This window comes from Pseudorasbora parva, chromosome 21 (genome assembly GCF_024679245.1).
Source record: "Pseudorasbora parva isolate DD20220531a chromosome 21, ASM2467924v1, whole genome shotgun sequence".
In the NCBI taxonomy this organism is placed as follows: Eukaryota; Metazoa; Chordata; class Actinopteri; order Cypriniformes; family Gobionidae; genus Pseudorasbora; species Pseudorasbora parva.
Genome location: NC_090192.1, coordinates 4901942 through 4925809, shown reverse-complemented (window position 1 = coordinate 4925809; position 23868 = coordinate 4901942). Strand labels below are relative to the sequence as shown.

At 37.7% G+C, this 23868-nt stretch overlaps 1 protein-coding gene across 2 annotated transcripts in view; it reads left to right on the top strand.

The window, feature by feature from the left end:
* The window catches only part of wnk4a (WNK lysine deficient protein kinase 4a), a 65614-nt gene that overhangs the window by 27797 nt on the left and 13949 nt on the right, over positions 1–23868 (top strand). For both annotated transcript variants that reach the window (XM_067429191.1, XM_067429192.1), the window contains 11 exons: positions 629–786; positions 6016–6104; positions 7484–7703; positions 11333–11684; positions 13711–13889; positions 14062–14126; positions 15317–15452; positions 16900–17016; positions 19611–19781; positions 22901–22949; positions 23051–23161. In XM_067429191.1, the coding sequence (XP_067285292.1) occupies positions 629–786; positions 6016–6104; positions 7484–7703; positions 11333–11684; positions 13711–13889; positions 14062–14126; positions 15317–15452; positions 16900–17016; positions 19611–19781; positions 22901–22949; positions 23051–23161 (1647 nt within the window). The remainder of the gene's footprint in view (positions 1–628; positions 787–6015; positions 6105–7483; positions 7704–11332; positions 11685–13710; positions 13890–14061; positions 14127–15316; positions 15453–16899; positions 17017–19610; positions 19782–22900; positions 22950–23050; positions 23162–23868) is intronic.

Below are 23868 nucleotides of genomic sequence, written 5' to 3'. Positions count from 1 at the left end.
AAAAACTCGTCGCTTAGAGTCCTTTAGAGGAAATGACATTGGTGCCAATGAAGGCCTTTCTGAGCCATCGGATTTCGACACTAATATCTTCATTTGTGTTCTGAAGATAAACGGAGGTCTTACGGGTGTCGAACGACATTAGGGTAAGTAATTAATGACTGAATTTTCATTTTTGGTTGAACTAACAATTAAATTATCCTATCAAATAAAGGCAATTACAAAGTGCACTTTTTAAAAGCGTGTCAAGAAACATAGTTATGAAAATGTACTCTCTCTTTACGTGACCTTTTAATGAATTATTATTATTATTTTAGTTGCACATATGTAACCGGTCCTACTCGACCCTCTCAGAGTGGGATTCGAAGCGGAGTCTCTGGTGGGAGGCGGACAAGGACGCTTAAGACCGCATAGCTGCTAGATATACTTTAATATACCTTTAGTATACTTCAAGTGTACATTCAATACAATTAAGCACACTTCTTTTTCACAAGGGTTCTGAGTGATTATTGTATTCATATGGTACTTCAGGATAACTGTGGTATTTCGGTATACCATGCCCCAAAACACAGTATTATTATGGTATCTTTTTGTTAGTGTCGTCTGAGTGTCCTCATATTGCGTTTAACAGGAACTCCCGAGTTCATGGCTCCAGAAATGTATGAGGAGAAGTACGACGAGGCGGTGGACGTCTACGCATTTGGCATGTGCATCTTGGAGATGACCACATCAGAATACCCATACTCAGAGTGCCAAAACGCTGCCCAGATTTACCGCAAAGTTACCAGCGTGAGTTTCAGCCTGCTTGTCTTATTGATGCTTTCATTTAGTGTGATTAATTACTCAGTAATTTAATGATTTGGGGGTTTGTTTCAGAAAATATTGATACACTCCCGTTCAAAACTTTGAGGCGAGTACGATTTTTTTAATGAAATAAATGAATACTTTGATTTCTTAATTATTATAAAGAAATGTATAATGTTGCAAAATATTTCTCTTTGTTCATCAAAGAATCCTGAAAAAAATCACAATTTCAACAAAAGTTTTAAGCACAAAGGTTTTCAATATTTATAACCATAAAATGTTTCTTGAGCAGCAAATCATCATATTAGAATGATTTCCAAAGGATCATGTGACAATGAAGACTGGAGAAAAAGGAAAATTCATATAATATATCTCAATATATTAGAATAGAAAACGTCTCGGTTACGTATGTAACCCTCGTTCCCTGAAGGAGGGAACGGAGACGTACGTCAGAACTGAACCGTCGAATTGGGATCTGAACTCAATTCGTCGGTTCAGTTCTGACGTTTGTCGGTTCAGTTCTGACGTAGGTCAAACGTGACCGACTGAAAGGGAACTATTGTTTTAAAACACATTATTTTAATTATTTATTGTGATAATATTTCACAATATCTGTTTTACTGTATTTCTGACCAAATAAATGCAACTTTGGTCAACATTAAAAAACTTGCCAAACACAAACCGAGTCATAAGGGTACATTTTTGAAATTGAGATTTATACATCATCTCAAGTACATGAATAATCTTTCCATTGATGTATGGTTTTTTTAGGATAAGACAATATTTCTCCGAGATACAACATTTGTCCAAATGATGTACTTAGCGATGCATATTAATACTGAAAATATATTTTTATATATATTTACGGTAGAATATCTTAATGGCCCTCATTTATCAATCTTGCGTAGAAACGGGTGTATATGTTGGCGTAAGATTATGCTTACACTCCTCTCACCGCCTGATTTATGAAGCTGTGCGTACCTCTGCAATCCAGGTGTACGCAATACTTGCCCTTAATAAATGCGGCGGCTGAAAACGATCGTCATTAGAATAACACGCCCCTATATATTCAAGTCTCCGCCTCTCCCACGCCCTCATTTTACGCCATGGACAAACAGAAGACGGCAAAGAAGCGAAACTTCTCCGACGTGGAGATCGGGCGCGCTCAATCATCTCACTAGTCCACTAGTCAGGGCACTGACTAGGACATAAGTCAACGGGCTGACTCCCTGATCAGTGCTCTGACTACTGAACTAGTGAAATGATTGAGACGCGCCCATCGAGACCATCACCAGGGAAGTGAAAAAAAAAAACGAAATTGTTTTATTTGGGAGTTAAAAGAGTGGAATTAAAGGCGCTCACAAAAACAAAATATGGACACAAATTACGAGTACTCTTAATAGTGTGGAGGTTGATAAGTGCACTCCAGCAGTTTAAATAGCTGTTTGGATGATAAATTACCATCACAATGCATTATTTTACAGCACGTTTTGAAACAATTAGCATTTAATTTCGTATCACGGCACATGTATTGGGGTGTACAATAGTGATGATGATGTGATGTGGAGTAAGATTCATTCACATTAATAATTACATGACAATTTGTACGATTCTTATTATTATTATGATTATTATTCTTAGACGCTTGTTATTCAGAAGAAGAATGTCGTTTTTATTGATTTTATTATTATTTAAAAGAAGAAGGTCATTTTTATTATTTTGTCAGTCTGAATTATTTTAGTCCCAGTCCGTGCGCAGCTGCCGGGCCAGGCGGGCCTGAAACGTCAGATAAAGCGCACAGGCTCGCGACTGGAGGAATAGGCCTACATATGTCTACAAATCAAACGCTTTGGTAAAGTCACACAAATTAAACATTGACGTTCATGTTGCACAAAAATAAACACTGAATGTTGTTGTTGTGGTTTTTACAGTGGGTCATAATATAGCATATCTTTGTCAGTGCGTTTTGTGGTGTTAGGAATTGTTTTTCTGCGCATTTTCACACTAACTCAAACGTGCGTACACCACCTCCCGAGCTGGCGTAGGATTTGAGCGTGCCGTACGCCAACGTCCATATTGATAAATCTCAAAGTCACCGTGGGTTTGGGTGTACGCAAGGTGTACGCTGGAAATTTGGTGTACGCACTTTTGATAAATGAGGGCCAATGGAACATGATTTTTACTTAATATTCTAATGATTTTTGACATAAAACAAAAAGCAATAATTTCAGCCCATACTATGGATTTTTGGCTATTGCCACAAATATGACTGGATTAGTGGTGCAGGGTCACAAATGTGATTAATTGTGAGATAAACAAGATATTATTATCATGCAGATGTGCTTCTTGCAAACGTTTTGCATAAGCATAAGTCTGTCCATTTAGTATGTCCTAGTTTAAACTCTCACATAGACAGTTCTGAGAACTTTAACCCAGCATGAAAAGTGCCGTAAACATCCTCTCGCTATTCCCTTCTTTCCTTCTCTTCCTGCATGTCCTGGTTTCCTAAAGAGCTTGCTGCGAGTCGTCTTTCTGCAGCGGTTTAAGACTCGTGCTTCGGTCTGATTAGAGCTTCGGGCAGAGTTTGGAATACCCCCTGTTCTGTATCCTGTTTGTTAAAGCCCAGGGCTCGTCTCATTCGGTATAATTTGAGAAAGGTCCCACTGGTCACATGTGGACACAAAGAGGTCAACTTCAATTATATAACTTGTTGACACACTTGTCTACCCCTTATTGCATTTGGAAAATTTTACCCCTAAATTACATCAACATGTTTACGGCATTGCTCAGATGTCGTCTTCAGACAGATCTCCTTAATATAAACCAATTTATTTAAAGAAAAACCTTGAAAGAGTGTTTATAAGTATATCTGTTCCAGTGCTGAAGGGAAACTTTTTAAAGTAAAGTGTAGTTAAAAGTGTTTTTTACCTACAACAACCAGTAATGTTTTGATTTTGCATGTCAGAAAACAAGTTTATGATGTTTTGAAACTACTAGTTAAACCTGACACGCACTTTATGTGGATGACGCCAGTGGTTTTGGTTTATAGGTTTGTTAAATAACGTGTCTTGAAAGACCGAAACAAAGCCTGCTCTGAAAAGGTTGTTGAGTGTTAATGACAAAGCCAAGGAGCGCACCAAAGTGTAAATGCAACGGGCACTCATCCAGAACTCCCGTGAACTCCATGCTTTATTGAGCTCAGGCTCCTCAAATATTACACGAGTCCACTGGGAAAGTGACCTACTCCAGCTGAAATTCAGCCTGAAGCTGTAATTCTTCGAAATCACAGTTTAACTTCACATTCATATAGTCAAAGTACTCAAATGTGACAAATAACAGGAGTGGACTATTGTAGATCCTAAAATGATTAAACCAAGCATGTGTATGAGTATTTTAGAAGAATATAATATTTCAGGGCTTCATTAAATGTTTAAGTGGGTTCAAGGAGTTAAGAACAGGTTAAGGTAAAAGAGAATTACTGACAGTATATGATATTTTTAATCATTCACAAATGGTTTTCAAAGTGTCTTATAGTGCTAAAAGATCAAAAAGTCATGCTCTTTGCTCAAGCGCACAACAGTCAGACACAAAAGCTATGTTTCCATCCAAAGATGCAAATTTAAATTAGCGCGAAATTGGAATATCGCACAAAACGTTTCTGAAATAGAGTAGTTCCTGGGAAATTTGCACAAATGATCTAAAACAAAATTAGAAGTTGCTGCAATCGGGGAAGCCACGGTGGCTCTTTTTTTTATCATACAGGGCCCTATATTTTAAGATTTAAAACAGTTTAAGATATTTTATATTTAGTCCCAGAGCATATGCAGTCTATGCACACTATACTGTCCATGTCCAAAAAGGGAATAAAAACATCATCAGAGTAATCCATATGAGACATCAGTGGGTTAATTAGAGTCTCTTGAAGCATCGGAAATACATTTTGGTCCAAAAATAACAAAAACTACGACTTTATTCAGCATTGTCTTCTCTTCCGTGTTCCTCAAAAAAAGATTCAAACGGCCATGAATCAGTGAATCGATCAATGATTCGGATAGCCAATGTCACAGGATTTCAGCAGTTTGGATCGCCTGTCAAACTACTGAAGGATTAAAGAGTCATTAATAACATCAATTTCATTTTTGGGTGAACTAACCCTTTAATATATGCTCTTATGGCTTAATAATAATAATACTCTGCTTATTACTCACACAGGGATGCGCAACAACACAAACATGTTTAAATATGAAAAATAAAAGGATTCCTCTAGTGGAGAAGCGTTCAGTCTCTCCTCATGTAAACAGTGAATCCGCCATGGTGTGAGCGTAACTGGCTTTTAAAGGGAATGGGAGACGAGGCTCTGATTGGTTTATTGCACGATACGCCCAAAACACAGCCATGACTCATTAAGAGACTAGGAACAAACCTTTTTAGACCATGTGCCGGGTGCGCCAACCATTTTTTCGGTCGTAAAACTAGCAAAAGTGGAATTGGACAGGCCCTAAGGGAACCTGCGGCGTACTCTTTAGACCGCGTGGTCGTTAAAGATTGTTAAAATAGAGCCCACAGAACGCACAGATGAAGCTCAATAAACGTCGTCCTGCTGTCTTGTGTTTAGATGCCTGGTGTTTGGGAACACAGCTGTGAAAGACGCTTCAGGGAGGTCATTTTACTGAATCATTTTGATGACAGACTTTGGCTCAGGCCTTTCAAAATGATCAAATCAACATTTCAGATGGCGTGCGATGCGATTGGTTCACTGGTTTGTTCAATTATCCAATCACATCCTCTGTTGAGGCCAAGTCATGTGAGTTGTGCATTAAGGGATTTATTCTGTAATATTCGGTAAATCATCGTTTATGTGCATTACCTAATTTATCCGTCTCAACTGATCGCATGGTTTTTTTAGCATCTTTATGCGCATCTTGGCGTTTTCATCCAGTGTTTTTTATGTGATATCCCAAAATTCCCATCAAAATAGGTGGATGGAAACCTAGCTATTGCCTGTAACAAATCTTAATTAACCCGCAAATCTTGCCCGTAACTTTTTCAAAACTCTTTGCCTGTGGCTCTCATGTAACTCGCAGTGATTCGATTTCTTAAAGGGAATCATCTAATTAACATTTGGACATTCGATTAATGAATGGCATTATTAAAACTTGTTAAGCCTCTCTGACTGATGTTTTCTCAAACGTTTGGCATTTCCGCTGTTTTTAGGGAATGAAGCCAGACAGTTTCTACAAGGTGAAAGTTCCCGAGTTAAAGGAAATCATTGAAGGCTGTATCCGCATGAACAAAGATGAAAGGTACTGGACTGCAGCTCAGCCTACTGATTTGATTTTACACTTTGAAAATGTTCTGTGATCCCAATCTGGTATAGAATCAGTAATGTTATATATATTCACAGATTCTTATCATTATTTGGAATTATTCTGCTTTCAAGTCATGCAAAATATCAGCAAAATATGATATCATTCTACAAAAGTTTGTTTTCTTAATGTGACAAAGGTTTGCAGCAAGGATGAAAATAAAGTTGCAATGAAAACAAACTCAACATAACAATCTCTGAATATTTAAGATACCAAAACTCGGCAAACAGAACAGCCACTTTTTATGAACCAGATCTCAGTATGAACAAACACAGACCAATGAAAGGAAACGAGAAAAGGCTGTTATGAATGAATCAAACAATAAATCACCTTAGAAACTAATGCAAACCAAGAATACAACTCAAACTAAACTTAATTTATAAATAATAATAATTCCACTGTGTTCAAATATTTATCTACTCTACTTTCCAGCAACGTGGCAAACAATGTAGCTTTGCCTTTGAAACGTATATACTTTGTATTGAGCCAAATATGTGATCATTATGTGATGTTTCAATATTTAAAGTCGGTCAAAACGTTAAAAATATAATAGTACAAAAACAACTATTACATTATTTTTAGCAACTAACTGAAATTTAAGTTGAAGCACTATGAAATTACTAAATGTATATAAATAAAAACTAAAACTCAACTCAAAAAGTAATACAAAGCTAAATAGAATAGTTTAAAAATATATATAAAAATTATAAATCCATAAAATAACTAAACATTTAAAAACCTTTTTCATATAAAAATAACTACACTGTGAAACATGTTTTTTAAATTTGTAAATAATATTATTAAGAGTAGGTTTGGCAAGAAAACACTATTCCAGACTTTCTACTTCAAAAGTTTACATTTAATTCAGTGATTTTTTTTTATGATTATTTGTGAAATTTAATAGCATTCTTAATGAAAACTGTTCCTACACCCAATTTTTCGAAAGTCAAGTATCACAGAACATGACCCTGAATCATCAACTTGTATGTTAAGATCATTTCAACTTAAATGACATTAAACTGACTTTAAAAATGAGTTGAATCTTGTATAACATAAAGTTGATGTGTTTAAGCAGTGTTAAAACATATGTTGTCATATCTTATTGATCATATTTTTTATAGTGGCAAAACATGACATTTTTTGCATGCATTTTCACCCTTTCACCTGTGTATGAAGTATGAAGTCTAGTGCGACTGCACCTTATGCCAAAATAATTGCACATAACCAATATTTTTCACAAAAGAGCTTTTGACATTTATTTCAACGTAGTTTTAAACATTGAGCTTGTGAGGATTCATATCAATCTCTCTGGCTAGATACACCATCCAAGACCTGCTGGAGCACACGTTCTTCCAGGAGCACAACGGCGTCCACGTCGAATTGGCCGAGGAAGATGATATGATCAAATCCAGCCTGAAGCTCTGGCTTCGCATGGACGACACCAAGAAGCTCCATGGAAAGTACAAAGACAACAACGCCATCGAGTTCCTGTTTGAGCTTTACAAAGACGTGCCAGAGGAGGTGGCGCAGGAGATGGTGAGCTTCACACATAATCTCATGCTAACCGGATGGTGTCTTACTGTAAACTTAACGCGTCTCTTGAAGGAATCTAGGTGTGGTTACGTTCCTCAGCTACTCTGACTCAGTAGTTTACTGTCACTTTAAACCCTAAACCCAGATATTCCCCTCGGGGATCAACAAAGCGTCTGTGTTCATAGATATGAGGGTTGAGATCTGCAACACTGGTCCTGAAGCTTTGATATTCACAGAGCTATTAAGGAAATATGTGCACCTTAGTAACCTATACCTGTCATTTAACAGGTATTTGATCTACTTTCATTCAAAAAAAAAAAACAATGCATTATTTTATGACAATTGAGCACATTTCACCTTCTCCAGATGTTTTACTTTTGAATTTTTGCTAATACCGTAATTCTCAATGTCAATTGTCATTACTGTAAGACAACATTTTAAGTAATTTTTCCTGATAATTGGGAATGTGCTGAAAATAATGTCAACATGTAAAAACCATAATGGTCATTAAATAAAATTCAATATTAAATAAATCAATATATTTAAATAATACAATAAATTAAATGATTATTTAATAAATAAACAAATATATAATACATTTAAGCAGCATGTAGCCTTCAAATATAAGTATATTAACATGTTTTTGATTTAAATTTGAGGCACAAATGTTCTTGACATCTTTCATAAGATTCAAATCTTGTATGACCATATATATACATATATATATATATATATATATATATATGTAGTCATTCAATATTTGAATTTTATAAAAGATGTCAAGAACATTTGAGTCAAAAAAATGCTAAATGTACTTAAATAAATAACTTAAAGAAAGAAAACTAAATTAAGAAAAAAGTTATTCAAAAATTAATTTAGGATGGAAATTTAATTCAAAATGAATTATATTTTTTAATGAAGTTATTTATGGATGGATGGATGGATGGATGGAAGGATAGATAGATAGATTAAATTAAATTTCCATCCTAAATTTATTTTTGTATTACTTTTTTCTTCATTTATAATTTTTTCTTCTCTAATTTATTTATTTATTTAGTCTTTCATTTATCTTTTCATGTATTTTTTCATTTATCCGTTATTTGTATACTTTTACGTGTGCAGTATGTCATTCATTGAGGGAGGGGTTGAGAGCTTATAATTTCTGCAGGTTTGGTCTTCTGTATCATTCTTTTTTGACTTTCCTGAACTTTCTTTGCGACCTTCACAATGTTTGTAATTTCCAGCAATCTGTCGTCACTCAGCGTCGATTGCTTTACTCTTCCTGTGTCAGGCACGTGGGGCGTCACTCAACTCCTGACCTTCGTAAAGCACAAAGTTTCAAACACACCTGAGTATGAATCTACTGGCAGGCTTTTTCTTGACAGAGTGGGACCTGCCCCTCACCATTCACTTCAGCTTAAAGACGAGGCCTGTGTAACCCTGCTGTGTGTTACATAACAGTTTCAAGGGCAGAACTTTTTAATCATCAGTGTGGAAATGTGAGAGCGGGGCCAAAGGAGGAAGAGCGTCACGTGACCGGTGATAGAACGGCTTCAAGCTCGTGTTGTGAAACTCAAGCCTTTCTCTTGTCCTGACGTTTTATTAGGCTGGACCCTCACAGTCTTTCTTTTATCTCTCATCATGTCTGCTTTTCATCAAGAACAAATTTATCATCAAATCACATCTACGGAGGGCTATCATGTAATTTGACGAGCTGATGTGGTGATAGAGACTTCAGCGCAACATTAGCCAACATAGTTTCAGTAAAAAATACACTGTTCCAACGCTGGGTGAAAGGTTATTGAGATCTCCGCTGCAGAGCCATTTTCATCAACTTTATGCCAAGCAAAATTTAGCTTTAGATTGGCAAGGAAGGCAGAATTTGTTGGCATCCGTGTTAAACTTGCATACCACACATTTCAGACTAGTGTAAATAAAACAACCAAAATACATATTTAAGTGTTTATTTTATTACACTTTATCTATTTGTGTCTGTAGATTTAAGTTACAATGCATAGCTGTGTAAAGTCTGTTTACAGTCACAAATCTCCACTTCAGCGGAGACACTTCACTTTACACACACCTAACTTTACAGCTTTATTTCTATCTTTATTCGGAAGGCTTTTAGAAATTGGATTGTTAATATGTACGTTATACTATAAAGATACCTCTCTATAAAAACCTTTATTCTGTCAAGAAAATGAAACAAGAATTTTTAACCTGGCTTTATCAATGTTCAGATTTCCGCTCTGGAAATGTATGCAAATGAGTGTATATTTAATGAGATCTTGCACATTTGCATATTTAAACACAATTTCAGAAACTTGTAATTAGAAACAACTGTTCTAATGTGCTGTGATTAACATATGGCGAATTACACTATATTGCCAAAAGTATTTGGACACCCCTCCAAATCATTGAATTCAGGTGTTCAATCACTTCATGACCACATGTGTATAAATCAAGCACTAGGCATGCCGACGCTTCTACACACATTAGTGAAAGAAAAGGTCGCTCTCAGGAGCTCAGTGAACTCAAGCGTGGTGCCGTGATAGGTTGACCCCTGTGCAATAAGTCCATTCCTGACATTTCCTCACTACTAAATATTCCACGCTCAACTGTTAGTGGGATTATAACAAAGTGGAAGCAATTGGGAACAACAGCACCTCAGCCACGAAGTGGTAGGCCACGTAACATCACAGAGCGGGGTCAGCGCATGCTGAGGTTCACAGTGCGCAGAAATCGGCAACTTTCTGCAGAGTCAACAGCTCCAGACCTCCAATCTTCTGTGGCCTTCAGATGAGCTCAAGATCAGTGTGTAGAGAGCTTCATGGAATGGGTTTCCATGGCCGAGCAGCTCATCCAAGCCTTACATCACCAAGAGCAATGCAAAGCGTGGGATGCAGTGGAGTAAAGCAGCCACCACTGGACTCTAGAGCAGTGAGACGTGTTCTCTGGAGTGACCAATCACGCTTCTCTGTCTGGCAATCGCATGGACTAGTTTGGGCTCGGCCCATTAGTTCCAGTGAAAGGAACTCTTATTGCTTTAGCATACCAAGACATTTTTAACAATTGCATGCTCCCTACTTTTTACTTGACTGGCCTGCACAGAGTCCTGACCTCAACCGATAGAACAGCTTTGGGATGAATTAGAGCGGAGACTGAGAGCCAGGCTTTCTCGACCAAAATAAGTGATTGACCTCACAAATACGCTTCTAGAAGAATGGTCAAAAATTCCCATAAACACACTCCTAAACCTTGTGGAAAGTCTTCCCAGAAGAGCTGAAGCTTTTATAGCTGTAAAGGATGGGCCAAATCTATATTAAACCCCACAGATTAACAATGGGATGTCAGTAAAGCTCATGTTCATGTAAAGGCAGGTGTCCCAAAACTTTTGGCAATATAGTGTATATTAGTTGAAATGTGATCCTATTGACATGTGGCATCTTGCTTTAAACCATGTACAGTAGATTCTCAGATGATGTGTTACTAGTGGGATCTTTCTGTAAACCATATTTATTTTGATTAAAAAAAAATTTAATTGAATTTGATTTAATACATATATTGGTTGCACTTTCTTATAACATTTTGCCTTTTCTAATAAAATGTTATCAAATGCTTGTCTTTCCCAGGTTGTTCTGGGGTTTGTATGTGAGGTGGATTTCAAGCTGGTGGCCAAGGCCATGCGAGATCGTGTGACGGCCATCAAACGCCAGCGGGAAAAACATCGGCGGATAGCAGAAGAGCAGCAAAAGAAGAAGAAGGAGGAAATTATAGAGGAAGAGCCTGAGCTGCTATCGCCAAAATCCACCATTCAAGCGTATGAAAACCCCTCCCCTTCTCCCGTTCAGGCCCCGCCCACTCCTGTAATTCTTGAACCTGTTAGCGGCTCATCGGATTCTGGGAGCTTCCCACCAGAGCCAGAGGAACCAGAGGCCGATCAACACTTCCACATCCGCCATACAAGCGGCTCCTCAGCAACCTGTAAGCACTAGATTTTTGTTTTATCTTGTTTGTGTGATTACAGTAACTCTATTATACGTTAAAGCTCAGAGTAGTTATAGACCAATACATTAGTCAGATGGATATAAATTTGGTTCATTATTGGCCACCGAAAACCCTAGATTGGTAAACCACTATTTTAGATGTCTTTTCACTCCCCTGTATAGGTTCAAGACGCCCAAAAAGCCTCACATAAACTACATTGTGCGGTGCCCTAAATTCTCCTCAATGTTTCTTTCACGGCGTGTTAAGAGCAGCAGCTCTCCTAGACCAGAGAACAGCATGGCACAGTCAACTGACTCCACAAATAAACTCTTTTTAATAGCCAGTGTGTGTATGCTTATCGGGGAGGGTGAGAGGGGTCGCTTACAGTTAGTAATTTATGCAGTTTGACACACTTTTGGAGTGGAAACTATAGAAGAAGGGCACTGTAATACGAAGCAGTAGATTTACTGCATTATTAACTGTAATGTTCCTACATCATGTGTATATCTTCTCTGTGATGACATATTAATAGTGAGCCAAGGTTATTATAGTTTATTTTTATATATTAGGTTTTTTTCAGCTAGAAATCCATTGCAGTGTTATTTTAGTATTAAGGTTTTATTGCATTTTGAACTTTTATTCTTTTTTTTTTTTTTTTTCATTTTCACTTTTTTGTGTTTTGTAGTTTTTTCTATGTTTTTTTTTCTAAACAGTACCACTTTAGTTTAGAGTTCAATTCTCCCTATTAACTAGTGACTAGCATTCATATTACTAGGATATTGGTTGTTTATTGGTTTTTATAAAGTACATATTAATTCCTTATTCTGCATAATCATATTCTACATCCCTTAAACACCTAAACTTAACAACTACCTTACTAACTATTAATAAGCAGTAATTAAAGAGTTTATTGAGGCAGACATTGTTCATAGTGAGAATTGTACCCTAAACTAAAGTGTGACCAAACTAACTAAAATTAGCATGTCTTATTTTCATTTAGTTTGACTTGATTTACTAAAATAACTAAACCTTGTACATCCCTGGACATGGCATGACATGCTTTGGCTAACAAAACGTAAGCATGTCCGCAGGCCGCTGAATCTCAAATAGTGAAATAATGTTCCTTTCTTGATCTGGCCGCGCGCACGTGTGTGCGTCTGCGTGTGTGTGTGCGGGCGCCAGTTCGCATTTATATTCGCCGATTGGGTGGGCCATGTAATACCAAAATAACATTCCAATCAATCGCGGGTGAATGAGAAATAAATCATTGTGTTTGTTTGATAAAGATGTTTACGAGCCCTGTGATCGAGAGAATCATTCCGGTTGCCGCTTTCAAAACAATCCCTCCCTCATGTGAACTGACAGGGGATCTGAAGCTCATTAAATATGCAAATCTTATCCAATCCTAGCCGTAGGCGTTTACTTTACAGTGCGGCACAACCATTAAAACCCAGCGTTCAGGAGAGTAATAATTACTTATTAGTTATGTTTTTGAATGGAAAAACCACACAAACATCATTAGTTGACCTCAGACAACAGTATCAAAAAATTAAAAAAGCCCGTTCATGACACCTTTAACAAATCATTCCCCTGACTTACTAAAACGTCAGCGCATTTTACTAATTCGTTCCGTTCAAAAAGAGGGAACGAATTAGTAAAATGGGGCCATGATGGACTAATGAGGAAACAAATGATTATATTGTGTGCGTATACATGATTAAAAATGTCTAAAATAGTACTGCAGTGAGTTAGGCGCTGGCGTTTTGTCATGTTGTTTTCAATATTCTTCATAATATTCTCATTATTTTATATAGAAATAAACTGTGTATTATTTAGAAGTATTTCTTCTACCATGAAATCCTCTCAAAATACTAATTATTAAAGTACATATATACAGTACATTTATTGCATGAAATTTTGTTTTATTGTATGTTATATTTATATTATATTTAAGTATATTAAGTGCCGAGAACCCCTGAGTGAGGAACAGCAGAAGGTTAACAGATTGTCTGTGTTTCTCCAGCTGACTGTGAGACTGATGGAGATCTCAGCCCCTCTGGTTTACAGGATGGTAATATAAGCTGCTCTCGAGTCTCCATCCCCCCACAGGCCACACCCACAGAGACCACACCCACAGAGGCCACGCCCACAGAGACCACGCCTATCTCCACCCCACCGATCCCGGCTCTCCGTTTCCCCTCAGTGAGTTTATAATGACAAAATTGGTCTCTCTTAATGACGAGCTAAACAGTTTAAACTCAATTTACGCAATTTACATTACGCACTGCTGGAAGCCATAATGAACTCGCTTCTTTGATGTCCATTGTTAAGTACTTCACGTAGCTGAAGAGCCTTTTCTTTAATCTCCTCTCAGAGTATTGCTGTGTCGACTAAAACCGAGAGAGGACCACCTAGCCCTTTCTCCTCACCTGTGGACAGGTAAAGACTTGCTTTCTTTATCCCTCAGCTCTTCACATCGTGCCATATTAAAAACATCCATTAGACACACACAGAACTTCGAGGCTTTTGTTTTTCTTTAGTGCCAGATGTACGGATGGCTTTGTGCTCAGTAGGGTCCGTGTTTTCATCTGGAGTCTCTCATCTTTCGTAACAGTGCACATGCTCCAGGTCCTATAGGATACTGTTTATACACCACAGGGCTCTTGGATGCCGTCCCTAGCAAATACCGGCCATTACAACATAGTTTTCCACTCATAAGAACTTCACGTTCCTCAGCGGGCAGAGATCTTTCAAAAGAGTCAGAGTCTGCCAAGCAGTAGGCTGGCTATAAACAGTTTTGTGGGCCTCGTAGGAAGCCCAGTGTTTGGATTAAACTGAGGCTTGTGTTGGTAAAAGACCTGCGAGACACAATTAGCTCGCAGAAACAAGTTCAGAATGGAGTCCACGTCCCAGCAGGCCAAAGTCAAACACTTCGGCAAAGATAAAGCCAATTCAAATACTATGTCTGTCTAGTTCTTTCTCTGTATCTGTTATATTGGATTTCCAGGAAACATGGCAGTGAAAAATACACATTTTGAAGTTTGAGCACAATTCTTTGTCCACAAGGGTCCTCTGCGATGGACTTTACTGACACAATGCGAGTTGTTGAGTCTAAAGCCAACAACTAAGAGACATACATAAAGTTTGTTTACTTCAGACTTGTAAACTCAATAAAAGGGAACATAGCACTCATTAAATGTTCTCCTAAAAACCCTCATATTAAACAAATAAGGGTGTTGAGATGATGAGAGAGGGAAATTCCTTCGCGGTTTTCTTCATTTTGTGCTTATTGAACCGTTTTTATAGGCTCGGTTTAACTTCAGGTCTTCCAAACACCCGTTTACTTAACGTGATGTTCACATCTGCCCTTTTATAGGTTTACTAGGTTGTGCAATGTGCTAGTCATATTAATGTGACAGTTTACATAACAAACTTGATTTTAGCAAATGATGTTGGGTGAGTTACACACAGTGGTTTGGTGTTTGTTTAAACTCCTTTACCCGAACTATGAGCAATAGCAAACAGCTAGTAATGATACACAGCTCTTCCTGCAGTCTAGACTGTCATAGAATGTAAAATATAACGTTTTGGCCATAATCTGTCATATAATTATCCTGATTATGTCACAGTTATGCTTCAGATGTGACCTCAGGCTTGAGCGATGGCTACGAAGGACAATCGGAGAGAGGGAGTAAGACAGCAAACAGACGGACGGCAGGGAAACTGTTTAGGAGGAGAACGCGGTCCCGTCTGCGAATAACAGGGGTGAGAACAATTCTGCATTTCATCCAGTCATGTATACGTACTATATATATATACAGCTCTGGAAAAAATTAAGAGACCACTTTACATTGAGAAATCAATGTTAAGTGGTCTCTTAATTTTTTCCAGAGCTATAATTATAATGTGATTTTGAATATTTCATTTGTAGAGATAGTAAATGCTGCTATAATATTTACATTAAATTGACATTATATTTAGCAAATTAAATAATGTAAAATTCTGAGAAAGCATCGCATTACTAATAACTTATTTTATTATAAATGTATTATAATAACTTAATTTTATATATATATATATATATATATATATATATATATATATATATATATATATATATATATATATATATATATATATATTTAAACATAATATTCATTTTAAAAAATATTATAATATAATTATAAAGCAATTTTGACTATATTTAATTTGTATCAATGATATATTTAAATTAATTTGACATTGCTACGTTAAATAGTGCAAAAATTTGAAAACTTACAAATGAGGAAATATAGCATTTGCCTTTCTAGTACTAATTAATTTTTATTATTAATTTTTAATAACTTAATTTATTTAAAAAATTATTATATATTATACAAGTTTAATTGATTTAAAATAATATTATAATAAAACTGTCAAAATAAAAGTCCTGTTTCCTACAGTTATTAGCCAAGCAGAAAACTGTACTGCCTGATGCTGATAATTAAAAAATATAAATAAAGGTGATATATCGGTCAAATACTACTCCTAATCACTGACCTGTCCCTTTCTGGACTTCTGTAAATCCATCAGATGATCAACAAATAGTGTAAGCAAGGCAAATGGTGATACTAGGAATGTTAATGCATGTGAATTCAAGATGTTTAGCAGTTGTCCTCTTGTGATGATTCTCTGTGAAGGGTACGGCATGTCCTCAGCCGTTTGTTACATGAGGAACGCTTTGGGCTTGCATTGATTAGTGTTCAAAGGGCCAGAGAGATCAACAGTAAACACAATTAGCTCAGACCATGACCACTGACCGATGCACACTTGCACACACAAGGAGAATTAGTTCAAAATGCTCTGTATTTATGCCATCAAGCATAAATAATTTGAATAATCATATTTCCACATTTATTGAACTGAATGTTGAAACTATTATCTTTGCAGCAGAATTTGAATTTGTCTCCCATTTGATGAAGTTTCCATGATAAATTCTGTTACATATTAATGTGAAGCTGCTTTTTTTTCTACTGTATAAAGCACTGTAAAAATGAAGGTTATTTATGGTAAATGCATAAATGTAAAAAATAAATGTCTTTTCATTTGATGACAAAATATGAAATGCATTTGGGGGTCTAGAAACCCACCCTGGCTATATCAATAACATAAATGTTTGGAAATATACACAGAGTATTTTCCGTGACTATGATGTGTGTGTTGTTCCCCACAGCTGTCTGATAAAGTAGATCGCGTGGTTGAGTGTCAGCTACAGACCCACAACGATAAGATGGTCACCTTCAAATTTGACCTGGATGGGGACAACCCTGAGGACATCGCTGCGGTGATGGTAGGTGCCTGACGTCTGAAATGCTCACACTCACACATTTTTCCCTTTAGTGTGTCATTGCATAAGAACCCACGGCTGGACTGTTCATGTGCATGTGTTTGCATCATACACAGGAAAAGTATCATTGTATATTTATTAAATTTCATTTTCAAAATGTACTGCTGATATGTTGAATGTTCAAATAATCATACAACAGAATATTCGTGGGGCCATGAAAATGGTGAAAAAAGCTGGTGTTACCAAATGGACCCTTATTGTAAAGTGTTACCACATTTTCTTAATGTTTCTTTAATATAGTAGAGCACAATACATGATACACATGCACAAACAGGCATTTGACTGACATTGTTGTACATTTCAGAGATATTTTGTCATAAGCTGACTAGCACAAGCCCCAGATCACCCACTGTTTCAGACATCTGGTTCTGTTTGTCCCTCATTATAAGACACAGGAGAGCAATGTAGCATTTCTTTTTTTTTCTTCTCTTTTTTCTTTTTCTGAATGAATGTTCACCCCCAAAACATTTAAAATGTCCCAGGGTTTACACACAATGTCATGGGCACTTGGGCACTTTATACTTTGTAAGTAAAATGCAAACAATGAATGTTATTGATCTTAATGAGAACAATGCTATCTGCTGATTTCATCATATGAGCCCCTCCATCTAATGTATGTCCACCAGATGGGCAGATTTTTGAAAGCCGTTTGAACTCAACCTTGCATAAATTACACATATAGTGTAAAAGCACCAAGTAGGCCTACCCAAAATATAGACAAAATATATAAAATATATAAGTAATACAAAGTTGGATATGTGGTGATTGAAAGTTTCCTTTGCACATGCACACATCAGACACTGAATCTGAAGACTAATTTATTGTCCATATCATTATATAATAATAATAATAATTATATATATATATATATATATATATATATATATATATATATATATATATATATATATATATATATATATATATATATATATATATATATATATATATATATATATATATATGTATATAAATTCATAATATAATATGTTTAATATTTTTACTCCCAGAGAGGTCATAAATTATAATTTTTTTAGGATTATTTGTCATAAATTATTCTGGGATTTTAATAATGCATGCATTGCATCAGAGGGCTACTACACGTTAATAATAAGCAGAGTGTATGCACGTTATGCACCTGCCTATAGGTGCACATTACTAACACACCCTTTTAATAACACACAATATACTGCGCTATTAACTTTAGAGCAGGTTTGTGTTGGTCAATGGCGCAGTCGGTTTCATTTCCTTAAAATAGCCACACGCCAACAACGCTCCTGAACACACCTGGTTTACAGACCACATGCCCATGGGTGAACAGATGGGTGTGAGTGCATTTGCTATTTAAACATCGTAGCGCAGGACGTGAAAATGATAATGGCGTCGGGCTGAAACTAGCAAAAAAACATTTGCACTGTGCCTGGCGCCACATTGCGCCGAGTGTGTGATAGGACCCTAGATTTTGATTCTCCACAACAGAAATTGTACTACAAGTAAATTTGCAGTGCAATTTATTTCTCTTATTCAACTTATTCTACTAACCCAAAATTACATTTTTGGGTGAACTAACCCTTTAAACTGAACATGTCACGATATTCCTAATTTAAATAATTTCCGGCCAAGGCATACGCAGAATGAAGGGGCGGGGCCTGGTTGAGTTAGTTAGTAGTGTGTTGAATTTGAGGTTATGATAAGGGGCGGGACATTTCCCCAAATACCCTGGAAGTGATTGACCAATCGCAACACACTGATCCAGCCGACCAATCAGAGCACATTGTGCTTTTTAGAAGGAGGGGCTTCACAGAGGCGGGAACCAAACAGAGCGTTACTGACAGACTGGGAAGAGGGGAGCTGCAACAATGGAGAATATGTTTAATTCTAGTAGAGCCCAAAAGACTAAATCGAAACGTTGAAAAGGGTATAATAGAGTTTGAGTTGAAGGATGAATGGGCAAGAAGAGAAGTGAATAAAATCTCAGAATAACAGTAAAGTTGTGCTTTTCCAAGTTCATATCAACGTATAAATAGAATACTAATGTATTCCTGTCGTTTTCCATAAATATGAAGCTTTGATTGTAATGCTGAGTGTGTAGAAGTGGCTGGACGGACGCCTATTGTAAGTGTGTGTGTGTTCGATGACATGACTGTGTGACTGAGTGCAGCTCCTTTTCTCAGATACAGAAGCTCTTTGTTTGGTCTCAGAGTCCTGGCAGCACCCGAGTCGCTCCTGGTGTGTTATTGGTCGAAGGGTGAACACCCACTGCTATTAGTGGTGTGTAAAAGCTCAGCTTGTGGACAAACTTAATTAAAGCTCTGTTGAATTAAAAGAGTGTGCGCACATGCTCAATTTAAGCACGTTTGATTTTAAGCTGTCAAGGGATAGTTGCATCGCACAGAGAGGCCCCTTGATCCCTGCATGGTTTACGTGCGCTACGTGCGCCGATGTCAGTTTCCCCCTGGCATTCAGAATTGATGCCGCTTCCCAAGTCACGCTTGCTTATTTGGTTTTGTTTATTTCTTTTTTCTCGCCCCCTCAAGGTGCATAATGAGTTCATCTTGCCTTCAGAGAAGGAAGGTTTCATTCACCGCATCGGTGACATCATTAAGAGGGCAGAGTCTATGATGAAGGAGTCATCAGGTCACCATGAAACCTACGGAGCCATCCATCCCTCTTATCTTAATGCCGTCAACTCAATGTCTGCTTCTCAGGTGAGTCTGAAAGGGAAGAAACCATCCAGTCCACGCACCTTCATAGTCCATTGCAACATGATTACTACTAATAAGCTATGCCATTTATTAGAATAATTATTTATGCATTAGTATCAGATAATGAGGTGAGGAGCTTTTTTAAAAGAGGTCTGTGTAATTTGAGGAAGAAGATAAATCATGTTTTTGGCTCTAGCTGTAGGTGAGGGTGTGCGCTCTGTTCAGGAATTTACACAACCACAATCACTATCTTGAGTTGTCTGAAATTGATCAGTTTCAGGTTGAACTCATAATCTTGAGGCGTGTTCTGTACTATTTTGTCCTGTTCTGGGCAGCACAAAAGAGGACATTTAACAATAAGCGACGGCTTTACGTCTGTGTACACCTTGTGCATTTAAATTTGATCATTTAAATTTCCTCTGCCATTTACAGTGCAAATCAACCTTTAACAGAACCTGTGTACTCATAGATCTTTATCTTCAAACCTACTTCATTAGAGACAACAGTTATACTGCCAATGAATATTACACTGATCAGGCATAACATTGATAGTAAACATTAATACCATTGATAATAACACTGATTATCTCTTCTTCACGGCACCTGTTAGTGGGTTGGATGTGTTAGAAGCAGGAAAAATGGGCAAGTGTAAGGATTGAAGGAGTTTGACAAGGGCCAAATTGTGATGGCTAGACGACTGGGTCAGAGCATCTCCAAAACTGCAGCTCTTTTGGGCTGTTCCCGGTCTGCAGTGGTCAGTATCTATCAAAAGTGCTCCAACAGGGAACAGTGGAGAACCGGCCACAGGGTCATGGGCGGCCAAGGCTCATTGATGCACGTGGGAAGTGAAGGCTGGCCCGTGTGGTCCGATCAAACAGACGAGCTACTGGAGCTCAAATGAATTCTGGTTTGAATAGAAACGTGTCAGAACACACAGTGCAGCTCAGTTTGTTGTGTATGGAGACCAGTCAGGGTGCCCATGCTGACCCCTGACCCCGCCGAAAGCACCAACAGTGGCACGTGAGCACCAGAACTAGACCACTGAGCAATGGAAGAAAAATCATGTCTATGAATCATGTTTTTTTTTTTACATCATGTGGATTGCCGGGTGTGTGTGCATGGCTTACCTGGGGAACCCATGGCACCAGGATGCAATATGGAGGCAGTGTGATGCTGTGCTGTGTGAACATTATGGTATTTTTAGTTGCTCTTTGGAATAAATTCTTCACTTCATGTCCAAACTCAGTCGAACAAACTGCAGTCTCGGTTTACTCCAGCCTGCCAGTTAACTGATCTGAAGATACGTCTTAATTAGTACAGAGAAGCAGAACAATGGCTGTTTTATTTGGATTTAGAGATCTATAACAGCATAACGGAGGCACACACACCCACACAATCATGCGTGGTACCCTGAGGGTTGCGAAACCACCGCTCAAGAGGAGTCAGCTGGAGCCGGACCAGTTCCTGATTACAACCAGCCGCGCGAGAGTAGCTGCGTCCCAGACCTCCTCCCCATCATTAGCTGCTCGTCTCTAGAGTCTCCAGCGTCATTCACTCAACGGGCTCAAAGCCGGACTGTAAAGGCTTAGAATATGACAGAATGTAACCCTCGTACACAAACCACAGGCCTCTTTTCCAACAACCAGTGCAGCTGTGGAGTGAGACTGCAGAAGAAGTGGCGTTTTTTTTTTTTTTTCCCAGTTGTAATGCCATAGAGAGTGCTTGTCGTGTTAATTATTGCGTAAGTAGAATGCAAGATGACTGTTCCTGTGTGAAGGAGCTGAGAGAGCTACAGCAGTTAGACTGCGACTGCTCTTAGCCTTAATTAAACTTAAGCACTCTGTCATTAAAGAATATTACACTAATAAATAAGTCAATACTGTTACTCCTTTCAGTTCTCAAGCATTTCAAATTTGAGCATTATGCAAGTAGAAAATAAATTACAGGATTAAGTATTTTATAAAATGTTTTACAAGATTGTGTTTAAACATGAATGAAAGATTATTTTAATTACATTTTCATCATGATATGATATGATATGATATGATATATGATATATGATTCCTCAGTATAATTAATACTTTTATTCAGCAAGGATGCATTAAATTGTGACAAAAGTGGTCGTAAATACATGTATAATGTTACAAAAGATTTCTAAAATTTCTTAAATTCTGTTCATCAAAGAATTCAAAGAAAAAATGTGTCATGGTTTTCACAGCACAACTCTGATAATTCAACATTAATAATCCTAATAAAAATTACAATAAAAGATAATAAAAATTATTCTTGAGCAGTAAAGAAGGGAGTAATGATGCTGAAAATTCAGCTTTGAAATAAATCACAGAAATAAATTACATTTTAATATATATTCCCATAGAAAAACTTCTGCTTTACACTTCAATAATATTTTACAATATTACTGGTTTTACTTAGCCTGATAAGCCAGATCCACATCAAGATGTTTGGTCTGGAAACTCACCATTGACAGCTCAATCTGAGGGGCGGGATAAACGGTTGTCTTTCAAACTCCCTCTGCACGCGATAGGATAGCGCTACAACCAACCAGAGCAACGAAGGTAAAGCGGAGCTCATTGATAGATTAAACATTTGCCGTATCCGGTCGGCTAAACTCCGAACACATCTTCCCTTTTTAAGAATGACTTCAGTGCCGTTCTTTGTTCTTTTCTCAGAGAAAAGCTTAACTCCAAGTCTTCCAGAGTCGCAGTCAAAGCTGATTAGAAAGACCGCCGCCGTTCGCCAGTTTCTGTGTTTACTAGAAGCACGCAAACGCAACTCAGCCGTCGTCATTATGGCCCCGCCCACCGACTCTATACACGATGTGATTGGTCCGGCAAGAGTGAGGGGAATACAGCTCAGAAGGGTATTGAGAGTTCCTAGACGACACTCACGGGGAGATTAAATTTGCTGCCGCTAGGGTGCGTCTAGATTTCTAGGCTAGGTTTTACTGTATTTTTGATCAAATAAATGCAGCCTCTGTGAGCACAAGAGACTTCTTTCAAAAACACTAGTTTTTTTTTTCATATGTCCCCCACTGTAAATGAAGCCTATACTATATATAAAAGTACATTTATAATACATTACAAACTGTTTTTCCCTTTCAGCCAAACCTCCACAATCTGGCACGGGCTCATTCCTCTTCCTCTCTACCAGGTAAGCTTGCGTAAACTTTACCATTGAGTATTGATGTTGTCAAAATGAAGTAGCTCTTTCAAATCAGCACCTTTCTCACACGTGAACATATGGCTTTCTAGCGGAGTTTGGTCTGGGCGCCGGGGCGAGAGCCTCTCCTCTGGGAGTCGGTGGAGACATTACCTCATCCACACGTCCACTCTTACGCTCACAATCTTTCCATAATGCCCCAGGTAAGTGACCACTTCTCTCCAATGTAACTTTCCCCTTCCTACCTCGCTGTGAGTGGGAATGAAAGCTGGCCACTCTTTAAATGTCATCCGGCTTTAGTCAGCGCCTTTAATATATACTGCACATCAAAGATGCAGTTTGATTCAGCCTGGCTCCAGGGACTCTTGGGTAACTGCTTTAGCTGGAGGAAGCTTGTCTGTGGGCTCTGAATGCCGTCTTCATGGTCCCGACAATGCAGTTTGTATCAACCTAAAATAACATTTGATGAGCCAGATTTACTAACAGCCTGTGCCAGCAAACACATAAAAAACTACTGTCAGGCTTTACTAAAGACACGCAGTGATAAATTAGAGCTGAAAAGGCGTGGACAGGGTTAATTTTGCGGCTGATATCATTGCATATGCATTTGTAGGAGATTCCCTTTTAGATGCAAAATTTATGTGAGGAGAATATTTAAATAAATCATAATGAATTACTGAGGTGCGCGTGTCAGTTCACTGGTATTTGAGACACTATTTACCCTCCCAATAAAAGCACGTCTTAAACCAGACGCTAATTTGTGCTGCTCTTGGTAGATTGTGTGTGCCATTATGGCAATGATCCGTGTGTGTGTCTGTGTTTATTAAAATGCACGTCGTCCAATTGATGCTTTGGAATTGCACTCTCATGTTAATTTGCCTTGTTTAGTAAATCTGGCCCAAAGTCGGCA